Genomic DNA, 16,207 nt, shown 5'->3' on the forward strand with positions numbered 1-16,207 from the left:
GGACTAAGGCAAACTATTACAAAGAACGCAGGCCTCAAAGTCAGGCTAGAACTTGGCACATGGACTAAGGATAACAGTAACAAACTAAGGCTAAATATAACTCAAACTCTAACAAAGCACATAGATCTCAAGGTCTGGCTAGAATAGGAACATGGACTAAGGCTAACTATTACAACATGGATTAAGGCTAACTATAACAAAGAACATAGACCTTAAGATCAGACTAGAACAAGACACATGGACTAAGGCTAACTGTAACAAAGACCATAGATCTTAAGGTCAGACTAGAACAAGACACATGGACTGAGACTAACTGTAACAAAGAGCATAGAACTCAAGGTCAAGCTAGAACAAGAAACATGGACTAAGGCTAACAGTAACAAACTAAGGCTAACTATAACTCAAACTGTAACAAAGAACATGGATCTCAAGGTCAGGTTAGAATAGGAACATGGACTGAGACTAACTTTAACAAGGAACATAGATCTCAAGGTCAAGCTAGAACAAGACACATGGACTAAGACTAACTGTAACAAAGAACATAGATCTCAAGGTCAGACTAGAACAAGAAACATGGATCTACCCAAAATGCCCAACTCCAAACCTCTTTCTACACCTAACTTGAACCAAACAGCCCTCAGACTAAACAGGGAAACATGGGCAACTTTTACACTAATTTTATAACGAGGTACAGGTGATCATGAAGGTGCCAGGGGCATAGACTGGGGACTAAACTGGAGCTGTAACATGCACCATAGATACTTGTACATAATTGATGTCTATTATTTTATTATTTTAATCTAATACAAAACAGCTGTACAGTAAATATGTACAATGATCATATTTGCCAATATTTAAATAAAAATGGGTTAAAACGCTCTTATTAATACTGTATGCCACATCATTGTGTGACTGACTGGTATGGAGTGATTATCTCTTGTTTTTTTTAAGTGATCCGTGTACAGACCTGGACGAACAGAGGCTCAGTTGTTGTGTTATCTGCTTCGCCGAGCAGCCGTGAGGAGGTTGCGTTCGCGCCGTTGTTGTTCGTGTCCTTTCGGTGCAGCGTGGGTAGCGTGGCGGTGACATTTTGCAAAATGGCCTGCACTTCGACGTTCTGCTCTTGCACTGACAGGTAGACAGCGAGGGTGTCATTTGCCTGACGGGTGAGGTTCTCTTTCAGACGCTGCATCTCTGACAGACTGAAACAGACACACACACACACACACACACACACACATAAGTCTTGTGGCACGATCTTTATAAGGCATTTCTATTCACTTTTGTATTTCACTTATAGTACTGTATCACTGTAGCACCCAATCCTGACCTCTGATCAGCACAACATGGCCAAAAGTATGTAGACACCTGATGATCTGGTTTAACATTATACAGTGGTACCTTGTAACTCGATGTCAGTTGGTTCTGGGAGTGGCGTTGAGTTTCAAGGTATTTTTTCACATAAGGATGTATTGGAAACCTGTTAATGCGTTCCATGGGCCCGTGGAACTGCATATATTGTAGGCTAATGTAAAATAATGGGGTTGTTTATATATATATATATATATATATATATATATATATATATATATATACTGTATATATACTGTATATATATACAGGGGTTGGACAAAATAACTGAAACACCTGTCATTTTAGTGTGGGAGGTTTCATGGCTAAATTGGACCAGTCTGGTGGCCAATCTTCATTAATTGCATATTGCACCAGTAAGAGCAGAGTGTGAAGGTTCAATTAGCAGGGTAAGAGCACAGTTTTGCTCAAAATATTGCAATGCACACAACATTATGGGTGACATACCAGAGTTCAAAAAAGGACAAATTGTTGGTGCACGTCTTGCTGGCGCATCTGTGACCAAGACAGCAAGTCTTTGTGATGTATCAAGAGCCACGGTATCCAGGGTAATGTCAGCATACCACCAAGAAGGACAAACCACATCCAACAGGATTAACTGTGGACGCAAGAGGAAGCTGTCTGAAAGGGATGTTCGGGTGCTAACCCGGATTGTATCCAAAAAACATAAAACCACGGCTGCCCAAATCACGGCAGAATTAAATGTGCACCTCAACTCTCCTGTTTCCACCAGAACTGTCCGTCGGGAGCTCCACAGGGTCAATATACACGGCCGGGCTGCTATAGCCAAACCTTTGGTCACTCGTGCCAATGCCAAACGTCGGTTTCAATGGTGCAAGGAGCGCAAATCTTGGGCTGTGGACAATGTGAACCATGTATTGTTCTCTGATGAGTCCACCTTTACTGTTTTCCCCACATCCGGGAGAGTTACGGTGTGGAGAAGCCCCAAAGAAGCGTACCACCCAGACTGTTGCATGCCCAGAGTGAAGCATGGGGGTGGATCAGTGATGGTTTGGGCTGCCATATCATGGCATTCCCTTGGCCCAATACTTGTGCTAGATGGGCGCGTCACTGCCAAGGACTACCGAACCATTCTGGAGAACCATGTGCATCCAATGGTTCAAACATTGTATCCTGAAGGCGGTGCCGTGTATCAGGATGACAATGCACCAATACACACAGCAAGACTGGTGAAAGATTGGTTTGATGAACATGAAAGTGAAGTTGAACATCTTCCATGACCTGCACAGTCACCAGATCTAAATATTATTGAGCCACTTTGGGGTGTTTTGGAGACGCGAGTCAGGAAACGTTTTCCTCCACCAGCATCACGTAGTGACCTGGCCACTATCCTGCAAGAAGAATGGCTTAAAATCCCTCTGACCACTGTGCAGGACTTGTATATGTCATTTCCAAGACGAATTGACGCTGTATTGGCCGCAAAAGGAGGCCCTACACCATACTAATAAATTATTGTGGTCTAAAACCAGGTGTTTCAGTTATTTTGTCCAACCCCTGTGTATATATATATAAAACATTTTTTAAATTTTTTTTTTTTTAATGCATTTTCTCCCCTATTCCATTTTTAGTTTGTCCAGTTGCCCAATTGTGCCATGCTTCCTCTCCACCAATGCCAATCCCCGCTCTGATTGAGGAGATTGAAGCTAACCCACGCCCCCTCTGACACGTGGACATCAGCCGTATGCATTTTGTCACCTACACTTTGATGAGTGCAGTGCGGATCAGCACTGTGTACGGAGAGACACACCTCTTTTCCCATCTCTGTGCAGGCGTTATCAATCAGCCAGCAGAGGTCAAGAGAGTCCCTATCCAACTTAATATCCCACCCCTATCTGAACAGGCCAATCGTTGTTCATGTACGATGTATTCAAGACCCCAGCTCTGGTTCCAGCGTGCGTTTTTACCGCGGCACCACCTGAGTGGTCAGTGGGGTTGTTTTTGACACATATACACTAAAAATAACTAATAATAATAACAAATAAAATATTATAATAATAAGAGAGACAATTGAAAGAGGTTGTGTTGCTATGTCGTTCTTTTAATACATTAAGACACATTAAGTATTTTTTTTAAGGATGTGTTTTAGACTCTCAGAAAAGCTGATTCTTACAATTCCTCAGCACCCCGAGCTATAACACAAGTTTAAAAGTGAAACAGGAGAAAAATCCAGCTCAACACAGATACATGTGGACACTTTTAGAGTGAATTTAATGGATATTTCACACAAATGCACAAAAGTCAAACGCTAAACAAAGCAGTAGTCGTACACACACCGAGTTTAAGGATACAATTTCCTTGACAAAGGGCGTCGAGTTTCAAAGATTTCGAGTTTAGGGGGCTTCGAGTTACAAGGTACCACTGTACTTCCGAAACTATGAGCTTTAACATTAAGCCGTCAACACAGACTAAACTGAGTCAGTAGGAATCATTTGTGCTTTTTTTTTATTAAAGAGAATCATTCACTCGCTGTTATGACTCAGTGGGCAGGAGATCAGGCATGCACTACATCTTTACATGCAAAATGGGGTTAGGTCCTCAAACGAAAACTGTGATTAAACAAAACTGCACTAATAGTAAGTCTGTCTGAAAACCTGGCGAGCTCTCTACACAGACGTAATCATAACATTAAAACCACCTCCTTGTTTCTACACTCACTGTCCATTTTATCAGCTCCACTTACCATATAGGAGCACTTTGTAGTTTTACAATTACTGACTGTAGTCCATCTATTTCTCTACATGCTTTGTTAGCCCCCTTTTATGCTGTTCTTCAATGGTCAGGACCTCCACAGGACCAACACAGAGCAGGTATTATTTGGGTGGTGGATTATTCTCAGCACTGAAGTGACACTGACATGGTGGTGGTGTGTTAGTGTGTGTTGTGCTGGTATGAGTGGATCAGACAAAGCAGCACTGATGGAGTTTTTAAATACCGTGTCCACTCACTGTCCACTCTGTTAGACACTCGTACCTAGTTGGTCCACCTTGTGGATGTAAAGTCAGACACTAACCTAGTGGTTAGGGTACTGGACTAGTTATCAGAAAATCGCTGGTTTAAGCCCCACCTCTGCCAGGTTGCTGCTGTTGGGCCCTTGAGCAAGGCCCTTAACCCTCAATTGCTTAGACAATACACTGTCACATCACTGTAAGTCGCTTTGGATAAAAGCATCTGCTAAATACCGAAAATGTCAAATGTCAATGTCATCTATTGCTGCTGTTTGAGTTGGTCATCTTCTAGACCTTCATCAGTGGTCACAGGGGTGCTGTTGGCTGAATATTTTTGGTTGGTGGACTATTCTGAGTCCAGCAGTGACAGTGAGGTGTTTCAAAACTCCAGCAGCGCTGCTGTATCTGATCATACCAGCACAACACACACTAACACACCACCACCATGTCAGTGTCATTGCAGTGCTGAGAATGATCCACCACCCAAATAATACCTACTCTGTGGTGGTCCTGTGGGGGTCCTTAGCATTGAAGAACAGCATGAAAGGGGGGTAAAAAAGCATGTAGAGAAACAGATGGAGTACATTCAGTAATTGTAGAACAACAAAGTGCTTCTATATGGTAAGTGGAGCTGATAAAATGGACAGTGAGTGTAGAAACAAGGAGGTGGTTTTAATGTTATGGCTGATCGGTGTAATTTCTCTAAGTAAGCTTGGTGCCAGTCCATTTTGGCTTTGTAGGCAATCATCACGTAGCAGTGGGGTGAGTGTGGCAGTGTTTCCATTGGTTCAGCTGGATTCTGAACGAAATGCACAATATCACAACGTGGTAAAATCCTGATTACTTACCGCTCAGTTAGCCGCTGTATATGGAGCTCGACTGAGTTATCGTTCAGCAGATCCAGCAGAACGGAGTACGTTTTGTTCGATACGTTCAGCGCCTCCTGTGCTAGTCCTTCAATATGAGAGGCAATTTCTTCGTGACTGTGAAGAATAATGAATCAGTTAAGTCACTAATTCATCAAGATCACAACTAATCTAAAGTCCTGGATTTATTTCTAGTCTATGTCTAAGTGGGAATGTATTAGCAGTAGCCTTAATCCTTCTATTAGCTCTTAATAGTATTGATTTTTTCACAAATGACTGGTAGACACCAAACCAAAAATCACTGAACCCTAACTGCGAATCTTTCAGTTTTCTCGAGTGGTGTATATATATATATATATATATATATATATATATATATATATATATATATATATATATATATGTATATTGTTTATGCATTTTCTCCCTTTTTCTCTCTTTTAGCGCGTCCAGTTGCCCGAATGCATCATGCTTCCTCTCCACCAATGCCGATCCCCGCTCTGATTGAGGAGAACAAAGCTAGCCCACGCCCCCTCCGACACGTGGGCAGCAGCCGTATGCATCTTGTCATCTACACTTTGACGAGTGCAGTGCGGATCAGCACTGTGTGCAGAGAGACACACCCTGACAGCACTCCCTTCCCATCTCTGTGCAGGCACCATCAAACAGCCAGCAGAGGTCGTAGAGAGACCCTATCCGGCTTAATCCCACCCCTTATCTAAACAACAGGCCAATCGCTGTTCATGTGGCCACTCAGCCTCAGCCGGCAAGGCAGAGCCGAGATTCGATACGATGTGTTCGAGATCTCAGCTCTGGTGAACAGCGTGTGTTTTACCGCTGCGGCACCTGAGCGGCGCCATATGCATCTTGTCATCTATACTTTGACGAGTGACAGTGTGTACGGAGAGACACACCCTGACAGCACTCTTTTCTCATCTCTGTGCAGGTGCCATCAATCTGCCAGCAGAGGTCGTAATTGCATTAGTTATGAGAGAGACCCTATCCGGCTTAATCCCGACCCTATCCGGCTTAATCCCGCCCCTATCTGAACAACAGGCCAATCTTTGTTCATGTGGCCGCTCAGCCCACGAATACGATGTATTCGAGATCCCAGCTCTGGTTCCAGCGTGTGTTTTATTTATTATAATAATACTAGTACTGACCACCTGAGCGGCCAGTACTGGTATTATTATATTCTAATTAAAATATAATATAACACAAAAGTGTTTTAGAACTGAATTCTTGTTACTTTATCTTAGCTGCTAATCAAAGCCTCAATTGTATCGATTTTTCTAGTCACTCGTACAGCCGGCGGATCCAAAACAAGCGGACATGATTGCACTATGATTGCATCCACCCGACGCACCTCTTCGCCAAAGACACGGATTCGTTCACCAGGGCGTTCCACTCCGTCGGTGCTTTCGGGATGATAAAAGGGATTACCTAAAAAAGGCAGAGAGGAGTCAACAGGATTGACATTTACACACATTGACATTTTTTTTTTACTTTATGGATATGGCATGAATTAAACAAGCGGACTCGTGCTTTTATCTTTTATTGCTCAGACTGCTGTGGTGCTGAGTGCACCTGAGGTGTAACACACTACAGCTTGTTAAAAACAGGCAAAAAAAATACAGCAGATAACACCGGAAAAAGCATTTCTGTTCTGCTTACTGACTAAACTAATGGTATAATCTATTTCTCTTGGATTTCCGAGTTGTTAAAAGCTTCACATTTGCATATATTTCTAAAAGCCTGACAGACAATTTCAAGATGTAGTTTTATAGTTTTAAAAACTGGTCTTAACAGGTGTATAAAATCAGTGATATCAAATTTTAATGCTATGGGCTAGACAAGAGGGGGCGGACACACACGCAGAGGTGGCAAAGGCAAGGCAAAGGTAAACAGGAAAACTAACAGAACAGGACAGGACAGTCTCAATCCAGAGATGGGGTCACACATAAGTCGCACACACAGCGACTTCAGACTCGTTTCAAATGACTCGGATTTGACTCGTGACTCGCAAAAAATGACTTGTGGACAACAAAAGTCAGCAACATTAGTTATGTGTGACAATTATATATATACAGTATATGTATATATAAGATCCGACATCTTTCTGATCATGTCATTTTCTGCTCTCTAATAACGCTCCGGCCGTCTTAACCCGGAACGCACACAATGGGTAAATGTTCCAGCCAGCTTCCGGCGTAGTGATGGAGCGTCGCTCCCTACTCCCTCCTTTGGATTGCAATCTCACTTAAAATGGTGGAATACCCTACGTAGTGCACTTCACTGGAACAACTTCACTTCACTTCACTGGGAATGGAACGCTCCTACAGAATTGGTGCTAATGATTGAAAGAACTGCTTTCTGAACCAATCAGACCCTCTGATTGTAATTTTTAGTATGAAATGCTGTTATTTGCATTTATTCAGTTTGCATCACACAGATGATTGTTAATGAAACGCTTGATTGGCTTTCTAACGAGTTAGTGTTTTACTTCACAACCGGGAAAAGTTTGGAGGTTTTTGATTATAAGCACATATACAAAATAACGGATTATATTCCTAATGGGACACACGGTTATAAATTTAAGACCATCTGGAAGAACATAAGCTAAGGTAAGCAGTGGTTATAATTTTTTGCGATGTTTTGGATGTGCCGTAATTTGCAATGAAAACAAAACATCAGTTTAAGCTTTTAACTGGTACCTTCTTGTTACGGAAATTACATTCATTTGCACAATGACTAGGAAAGTAAAGGCACTAAGTGAAACGACAAAATACAGTCACTAATCTGTTGTTGTTTTTTATCTGAATTTACATATTATTTGTTTATTCTACGCTACATTTCCAATATATGTTTTGTGTTTATTATATTGACTCGTGACTTGACTCGGACTCTAGCCTAAAGACTTGTGACTCGACTCGGACTCTAGCCTAAAGACTCGTGACTCGACTCGGACTCTCCTTAAATGTCCTCAGTTAAACAAGAGGCACCTGTGGATCATTAACTAGGGCCCAATCACAAAGGGGGCAGTGGCTGAACACACGGAGAGGTGGGCGTGGCAGGTGTACTCCAGGAGCCCACAGAGGCTGGATTCATGACAAAAAAAATAAATTTGTGGCAACGGTTTGTTTAAGGTTCCCGTTTCAGCATGCAGTTTAGTCTCGAGCCCTTGCCAAAAGTATTTGGACACCTGATCATGATTGTTGGACATCCTATTTCAAAAACAAATGGTATTAAAATAGAGTGACCACCATGTGATCATTTCAGCTAATGCATCACACTCTTGTGAGGAGGCTCCTCACAAGACTTTGAGACTTTGTCTGTGGGAATTTGTGCCCATTCAGTCAATAATTCTGTTCAGTAGGGTCACTGGAGCTTCTTTAAACTGAGATTATCTTCATGTCTTTGTAGAGCTTGCTTTGACACAGGGGAACAATCATGCTGGAGCAGGAAAAAGCCTTCCCTAAACTGTTGCTGCAAAGTTGGAAGCATATAATTTCATTTATATAACTGACTCAGCAAATTAGAAAAGGGTGTCCCAATACTTTTGTCCATATAGCATATGCTCTGTTTCCAACAGGCCCCCTTAGAAATCTTGTGGAAAGCCTTCCCAGTGGAGTGGGTGTGGCTCCATTTTAACACATCTTTTTAAATAGGACGCCCAATAGGCTTATGGTCAGGTGTTTACATACTTTTGGTGACCTTGACAGCACCTTGGTAGATCCTGAATTATGGGGTGCTTTGAATGATCAGAAACTGCTGACTTTCGGGATTTTCTGGCACAATTACTTCTAAAGTTTACAAACAATGATGCAAAAAACATCAAGTGACTGGAAGTTCTATAAGCAGAAATGGCTTGTTGATAGCTGAGGTCAGAGAAAAATGGCCAGACAGACAGGCTGTGGTGACTTTACTACTTATTACAACCACGTTGAGCACAAAAACCTATTAGAATGGGTTCCACTCCTGTCATAACTGCCGCTTACTGGATGTTTTTTCTCTTTCTCCTTGCATTAATTCATATCTGGCCTTTCCTTTCTCAGACATGTGTCTGTACAGTGCCCTACCAGGCCACTAGGAGCCCAACACTGGCAACCTGGTGATGAAGGGGCTTGAACTAGCAACATTTTGATTACTCTGTACATAAAACTTATTAATATATGGATTGATGAATGTGATGTGTCAGACTAACCAGACTGTTGAGGTCAGAGGTCATCTTCTGAAGGCGCGTCTGCGTATCATGTACTGTAGCAAACGCGTCCGCAAGAGCTCGGCACTCGTTTGTTTCCTTCATCATCCTCTCCTCTTCCTCCACCTCCTTCATCAGGCTGCAGTTCATTCCACTGGCAAAGTTTTGCAACTGCAGCTGTAGGGTGTGCGCAGACGTTTCCAGCTGTGAGAACTGGCTGATAAAAGCTTCTCGAGCCTCTGTAAGAAAATGAACAGAGAAAGGGAACTGACGTTTGCTGAAGAAATATATGATATATGGCTAAAAGTATGTGGACACTCCTCCTGATGCCTAGTTCACATTACACGATTTTTGCCCTGATTTTCGCTCGCCGACTGGTCGGCACTAGATGTGGCAGCTCGGGAGCAACTCGGCGTTCGCTCGGGGATCGAAACTCGGCTCTCGATCGCTATGTGGGAACTGTTCAACAACTCGATCCGAGCGGCTCGCCGAGCATTGGCCGACTGAAGTAAAATATCTAGCATGCTAGATATCCGGATCAGTCGGCCGACTGGCAGTAAATGCGGAGTCGAACTACAGCCAATGATAACGCAAGATACAGGGTTTGGAGGAGTGTAAAAACACAAAAAAAGGGGCACAATATACGGCATACCCCCAGTATTTGTAGCCTTATCATCCACGCCAAACCATAATACCCACGCTGCATTACAAAAAAGTAGTGTAAAAGTGAAAGTAGTGTGTAGTGTGAAACCCTCTATCACCGATCGGTCGTGTAGTGTGAAACCCCCTATCACCGATCGAGCGTGTAGTGTGAAACCCCCTATCACTGATCGGTCGTGTAGTGTAAAACACCCTATCACCGATCGAGCGTGTAGTGTGAAACCCCCTATCGCAGCTCGATCGTATAGTGTGAAACCCCCTATCACCGATCGGTCGTGTAGTGTGAAACCCTCTATCACCGATCGGTCGTGTAGTGTAAAACTCCCTATCGCCGATCGGTCGTGTAGTGTGAAACCCTCTATCACCAATCGGTTGTGTAGTGTGAAACCACCTATCACCAATCGGTCGTGTAGTGTGAAACCACCTATCACCGATCGGTCGTGTAGTGTGAAACCCCCTATCGCCGATCGGTCGTGTAGTGTGAAACCCTCTATCGCCGATCGGTCGTGTAGTGTGAAACCCCCTATCGCCGATCGGTCGTGTAGTGTGAAACCCTCTATTGTGAACAGTCTTGTAGTGTGAAACCCTCTATCGTGAACAGTCGTGTAGTTTGAAACCCTCTATCGCCGATCGGTCGTGTAGGGTGAAACCCCCTATCGCCAATCGGTCGTGTAGTGTGAAACCCCCTATCGCCAATCGGTCGTGTAGTGTGAAACCCCCTATCGCCGATCGGTCGTGTAGTGTGAAACCCCCTATCGCCAATCGGTCGTGTAGTGTGAAACCCCCTATCGCCAATCGGTCGTGTAGTGTGAAACCCCCTATCGCCGATCGATCGTGTAGTGTGAAACCCCCTATCGCCGATCGATCGTGTAGTGTGAAACCCCCTTATCACCGATCGGTCATGTAGTGTAAAACCCTCTATCGCGATCGGTTGTGTAGTGTGAAACCCCCTTATCACCGATCGGTCATGTAGTGTAAAACCCTCTATCGCGATCGGTCGTGTAGTGTAAAACCCTCTATCGCGATCGGTTGTGTAGTGTGAAACCACCTATCACCAATCGGTCGTGTAGTGTGAAACCACCTATCACCAATCGGTCGTGTAGTGTGAAACCCCCTATCACAAATCGGTCGTGTAGTGTGAAACCCCCTATCACCAATCGGTCGTGTAGTGTGAAACCCTCTATCGCCGATCGGTCGTGTAGTGTGAAACCCCCTATCACCGATCGGTCGTGTAGTGTGAAACCCTCTATCGCCGATCGGTCGTGTAGTGTGAAACCCCCTATCGCCAATCGGTCGTGTAGTGTGAAACCCTCTATCACCAATCGGTCGTGTAGTGTGAAACCCTCTATCACCAATCGGTCGTGTAGTGTGAAACCACCTATCACCAATCGGTGGTGTAGTGTGAAACCCTCTATCACCAATCGGTCGTGTAGTGTGAAACCACCTATCACCAATCGGTGGTGTAGTGTGAAACCACCTATCACCAATCGGTGGTGTAGTGTGAAACCACCTATCACCAATCGGTCGTGTAGTGTGAAACCCCCTATCACCGATCGGTCGTGTAGTGTGAAACCCCCTATCACCGATCGAGCGTGTAGTGTGAAACCCCCTATCACCGATCGGTCGTGTAGTGTGAAACCCCCTATCACCGATCGAGCGTGTAGTGTGAAACCCCCTATCACTGATCGGTCGTGTAGTGTGAAACCACCTATCACCAATCGGTGGTGTAGTGTGAAACCACCTATCACCAATCGGTGGTGTAGTGTGAAACCACCTATCACCAATCGGTGGTGTAGTGTGAAACCACCTATCACCAATCGGTGGTGTAGTGTGAAACCACCTATCACCAATCGGTCGTGTAGTGTGAAACCCCCTATCACCGATCGGTCGTGTAGTGTGAAACCCCCTATCACCGATCGAGCGTGTAGTGTGAAACCCTCTATCACCAATCGGTCGTGTAGTGTGAAACCACCTATCACCAATCGGTGGTGTAGTGTGAAACCACCTATCACCAATCGGTGGTGTAGTGTGAAACCACCTATCACCGATCGGTCGTGTAGTGTGAAACCCCCTATCACCGATCGAGCGTGTAGTGTGAAACCCCCTATCACTGATCGGTCGTGTAGTGTAAAACACCCTATCACCGATCGAGCGTGTAGTGTGAAACCCCCTATCGCAGCTCGATCGTATAGTGTGAAACCCCCTATCACCGATCGGTCGTGTAGTGTGAAACCCTCTATCACCGATCGGTCGTGTAGTGTAAAACTCCCTATCGCCGATCGGTCGTGTAGTGTGAAACCCTCTATCACCGATCGGTTGTGTAGTGTGAAACCACCTATCACCAATCGGTCGTGTAGTGTGAAACCACCTATCACCGATCGGTCGTGTAGTGTGAAACCCCCTATCGCCGATCGGTCGTGTAGTGTGAAACCCCCTTATCACCGATCGGTCATGTAGTGTAAAACCCTCTATCGCGATCGGTTGTGTAGTGTGAAACCACCTATCACCGATCGGTCGTGTAGTGTGAAACCCCCTATCGCCGATCGGTCGTGTAGTGTGAAACCACCTATCACCGATCGGTGGTGTAGTGTGAAACCACCTATCACCAATCGGTCGTGTAGTGTGAAACCCCCTATCACCGATCGGTCGTGTAGTGTGAAACCCCCTATCACCGATCGAGCGTGTAGTGTGAAACCCCCCATCACTGATCGGTCGTGTAGTGTGAAACCACCTATCACTGATCGGTGGTGTAGTGTGAAACCACCTATCACCAATCGGTGGTGTAGTGTGAAACCACCTATCACCAATCGGTGGTGTAGTGTGAAACCACCTATCACCAATCGGTGGTGTAGTGTGAAACCACCTATCACCAATCGGTCGTGTAGTGTGAAACCCCCTATCACCGATCGGTCGTGTAGTGTGAAACCCCCTATCACCGATCGAGCGTGTAGTGTGAAACCCTCTATCACCAATCGGTCGTGTAGTGTGAAACCACCTATCACCAATCGGTGGTGTAGTGTGAAACCACCTATCACCAATCGGTGGTGTAGTGTGAAACCACCTATCACCAATCGGTGGTGTAGTGTGAAACCACCTATCACCGATCGGTCGTGTAGTGTGAAACCCCCTATCACCGATCGAGCGTGTAGTGTGAAACCCCCTATCACTGATCGGTCGTGTAGTGTAAAACACCCTATCACCGATCGAGCGTGTAGTGTGAAACCCCCTATCGCAGCTCGATCGTATAGTGTGAAACCCCCTATCACCGATCGGTCGTGTAGTGTGAAACCCTCTATCACCGATCGGTCGTGTAGTGTAAAACTCCCTATCGCCGATCGGTCGTGTAGTGTGAAACCCTCTATCACCAATCGGTTGTGTAGTGTGAAACCACCTATCACCAATCGGTCGTGTAGTGTGAAACCACCTATCACCGATCGGTCGTGTAGTGTGAAACCCCCTATCGCCGATCGGTCGTGTAGTGTGAAACCCCCTTATCACCGATCGGTCATGTAGTGTAAAACCCTCTATCGCGATCGGTTGTGTAGTGTGAAACCACCTATCACCGATCGGTCGTGTAGTGTGAAACCCCCTATCGCCGATCGGTCGTGTAGTGTGAAACCCTCTATCGCCGATCGGTCGTGTAGTGTGAAACCCCCTATCGCCGATCGGTCGTGTAGTGTGAAACCCTCTATTGTGAACAGTCTTGTAGTGTGAAACCCTCTATCGCCGATCGGTCGTGTAGTGTGAAACCCCCTATCGCCGATCGGTCGTGTAGTGTGAAACCCTCTATCGTGAACAGTCGTGTAGTTTGAAACCCTCTATCGCCGATCGGTCGTGTAGGGTGAAACCCCCTATCGCTGATCGGTCGTGTAGTGTGAAACCCCCTATCGCCAATCGGTCGTGTAGTGTGAAACCCCCTATCGCCAATCGGTCGTGTAGTGTGAAACCCCCTATCGCCGATCGATCGTGTAGTGTGAAACCCCCTATCGCCGATCGATCGTGTAGTGTGAAACCCCCTTATCACCGATCGGTCATGTAGTGTAAAACCCTCTATCGCGATCGGTTGTGTAGTGTGAAACCCCCTTATCACCGATCGGTCATGTAGTGTAAAACCCTCTATCGCGATCGGTCGTGTAGTGTAAAACCCTCTATCGCGATCGGTTGTGTAGTGTGAAACCACCTATCACCAATCGGTCGTGTAGTGTGAAACCACCTATCACTAATCGGTCGTGTAGTGTGAAACCCCCTATCACAAATCGGTCGTGTAGTGTGAAACCCCCTATCACCAATCGGTCGTGTAGTGTGAAACCCTCTATCGCCGATCGGTCGTGTAGTGTGAAACCCCCTATCACCAATCGGTCGTGTAGTGTGAAACCCCCTATCGCCAATCGGTCGTGTAGTGTGAAACCCTCTATCACCAATCGGTCGTGTAGTGTGAAACCCTCTATCACCAATCGGTCGTGTAGTGTGAAACCACCTATCACCAATCGGTGGTGTAGTGTGAAACCCTCTATCACCAATCGGTCGTGTAGTGTGAAACCACCTATCACCAATCGGTGGTGTAGTGTGAAACCACCTATCACCAATCGGTGGTGTAGTGTGAAACCACCTATCACCAATCGGTCGTGTAGTGTGAAACCCCCTATCGCCGATCGGTCGTGTAGTGTGAAACCCTCTATTGTGAACAGTCGTGTAGTGTGAAACCCCCTATCGCCGATCGGTCGTGTAGTGTGAAACCCTCTATCGCCGATCGGTCGTGTAGTGTGAAACCCCCATCGCGATCGGTCGTGTAGTCGCTGCTGTTGGGCCCTTGAGCAAGGCCATTAACCCTTGATAGCTCAGACTGTATATTGTCACAATACTGTAAGTCGCTTTGGATAAAGGCGTCCGCTAAATGCTAAAAATGTAAATGTAAATAAGCTATGATGTCATAACTTCCACACCCACCAGTAAAGTCATTTACCTTGAATAGCCAGGAAGTCCTCCAGCGCATTAGGTAAGTAATCCTCGCCCTGATGATCGTGTAAGTGGTTTCCCAACTCTTGATGCTGGCGCACGTGATTCGGACGTACGTAGATTCTGTGTCCGTTGCCGCTACAGTCATAGCGGGCGAGCAGTCTCTCCAAATGCTGCAGGTGGGTTTTGAGTTTAGCGGCCTGTTGGTAAAACATACATGATTATAATTATAAACCTAAATCTAAACCCTAGCACAACCGTATAGAAAGCTCTATAAGAAACAAAAGAGCGTTTGGGTGCAGCTCCGCCAGCTACTCAGTCTACCAATGAGAACAAACCAAATGCTTACCACAGGAACCAGACAAGCGACCTCATTTGGTTTCCTTGTCTGATAAAAAACAATAGTGGCAAAACCATTCACTACTATTCCTGATAACAAAAGCTAGAAAACAAACTTGAGTGACGTCCCATTCTTAATCCATAGGGTTTAATATGATGTCGGCCCACCCTTTGCAGCTATAACAGCTTCAACTCTTCTGGGAAGGCTTTCCACAAGGTTTAGGAGTGTGTTTATGGGAATTTTTGACCATTCTTCCAGAAGCGCATTTTTGAGGTCAGACACTGATGTTGGATGAGAAGGCCTGGCTCGCAGTCTCCTCTCTAATTCATCCCAAAGGTGTTCTATCGGGTTGAGGTCAGGACTGTGTGCAGGCCAGTCAAGTTCTTCCACACCAAACTCATTCATCCATGTCTTTATGGACCTTGCTTTGTGCACTGGTGCGCAGTCATGTTGGTACAGAAAGGGGCCATCCCCAAACTGTTCCCACAAAGTTGGGAGCATTAAATTGCTGAAGCATTAAGAGTTCCTTTCACTGGAACTAAGGGGCCGAGCCCAACTCCTGAAGAACAACCCCACACCATAATCCCCCCTCCACCAAACTTTACACTTGGCACAATGCAGTCAGACAAGTAGCGTTATCCTGGCAACCTCCAAACCCAGACTCGTCCATCGGATTGCCAGACGGAGAAGTGTGATCCGTCACTCCAGAGAACACGTCTCCACCGCTCTAGAATCCAGTGGCGGCGTGCTTTACACCACTGCATCTGACGCTTTGCATTGCGCTTGGTGATGTAAGGCTTGGATGCAGCTGCACGGCCATGGAGACCCATTCCATGAAGCTCTCTAC

General features: G+C 45.5%; 1 protein-coding gene across 1 annotated transcript in view; it reads right to left on the reverse strand.

Moving 5' to 3' along the window:
- Positions 1-16,207, reverse strand: part of lamc3 (laminin, gamma 3) — a 226,051-nt gene that overhangs the window by 11,842 nt on the left and 198,002 nt on the right. The window contains exons 18-22 of the mRNA XM_062989196.1: positions 15,028-15,220; positions 9,408-9,643; positions 6,570-6,646; positions 5,186-5,320; positions 968-1,202 (exon numbers count right to left, since the gene is read on the reverse strand). Coding sequence (XP_062845266.1) covers positions 968-1,202; positions 5,186-5,320; positions 6,570-6,646; positions 9,408-9,643; positions 15,028-15,220 — 876 coding nt within the window. The remainder of the gene's footprint in view (positions 1-967; positions 1,203-5,185; positions 5,321-6,569; positions 6,647-9,407; positions 9,644-15,027; positions 15,221-16,207) is intronic.

The sequence above is a fragment of the Trichomycterus rosablanca genome, chromosome 26 (genome assembly GCF_030014385.1).
Source record: "Trichomycterus rosablanca isolate fTriRos1 chromosome 26, fTriRos1.hap1, whole genome shotgun sequence".
Taxonomy (NCBI): domain Eukaryota; kingdom Metazoa; phylum Chordata; class Actinopteri; order Siluriformes; family Trichomycteridae; genus Trichomycterus; species Trichomycterus rosablanca.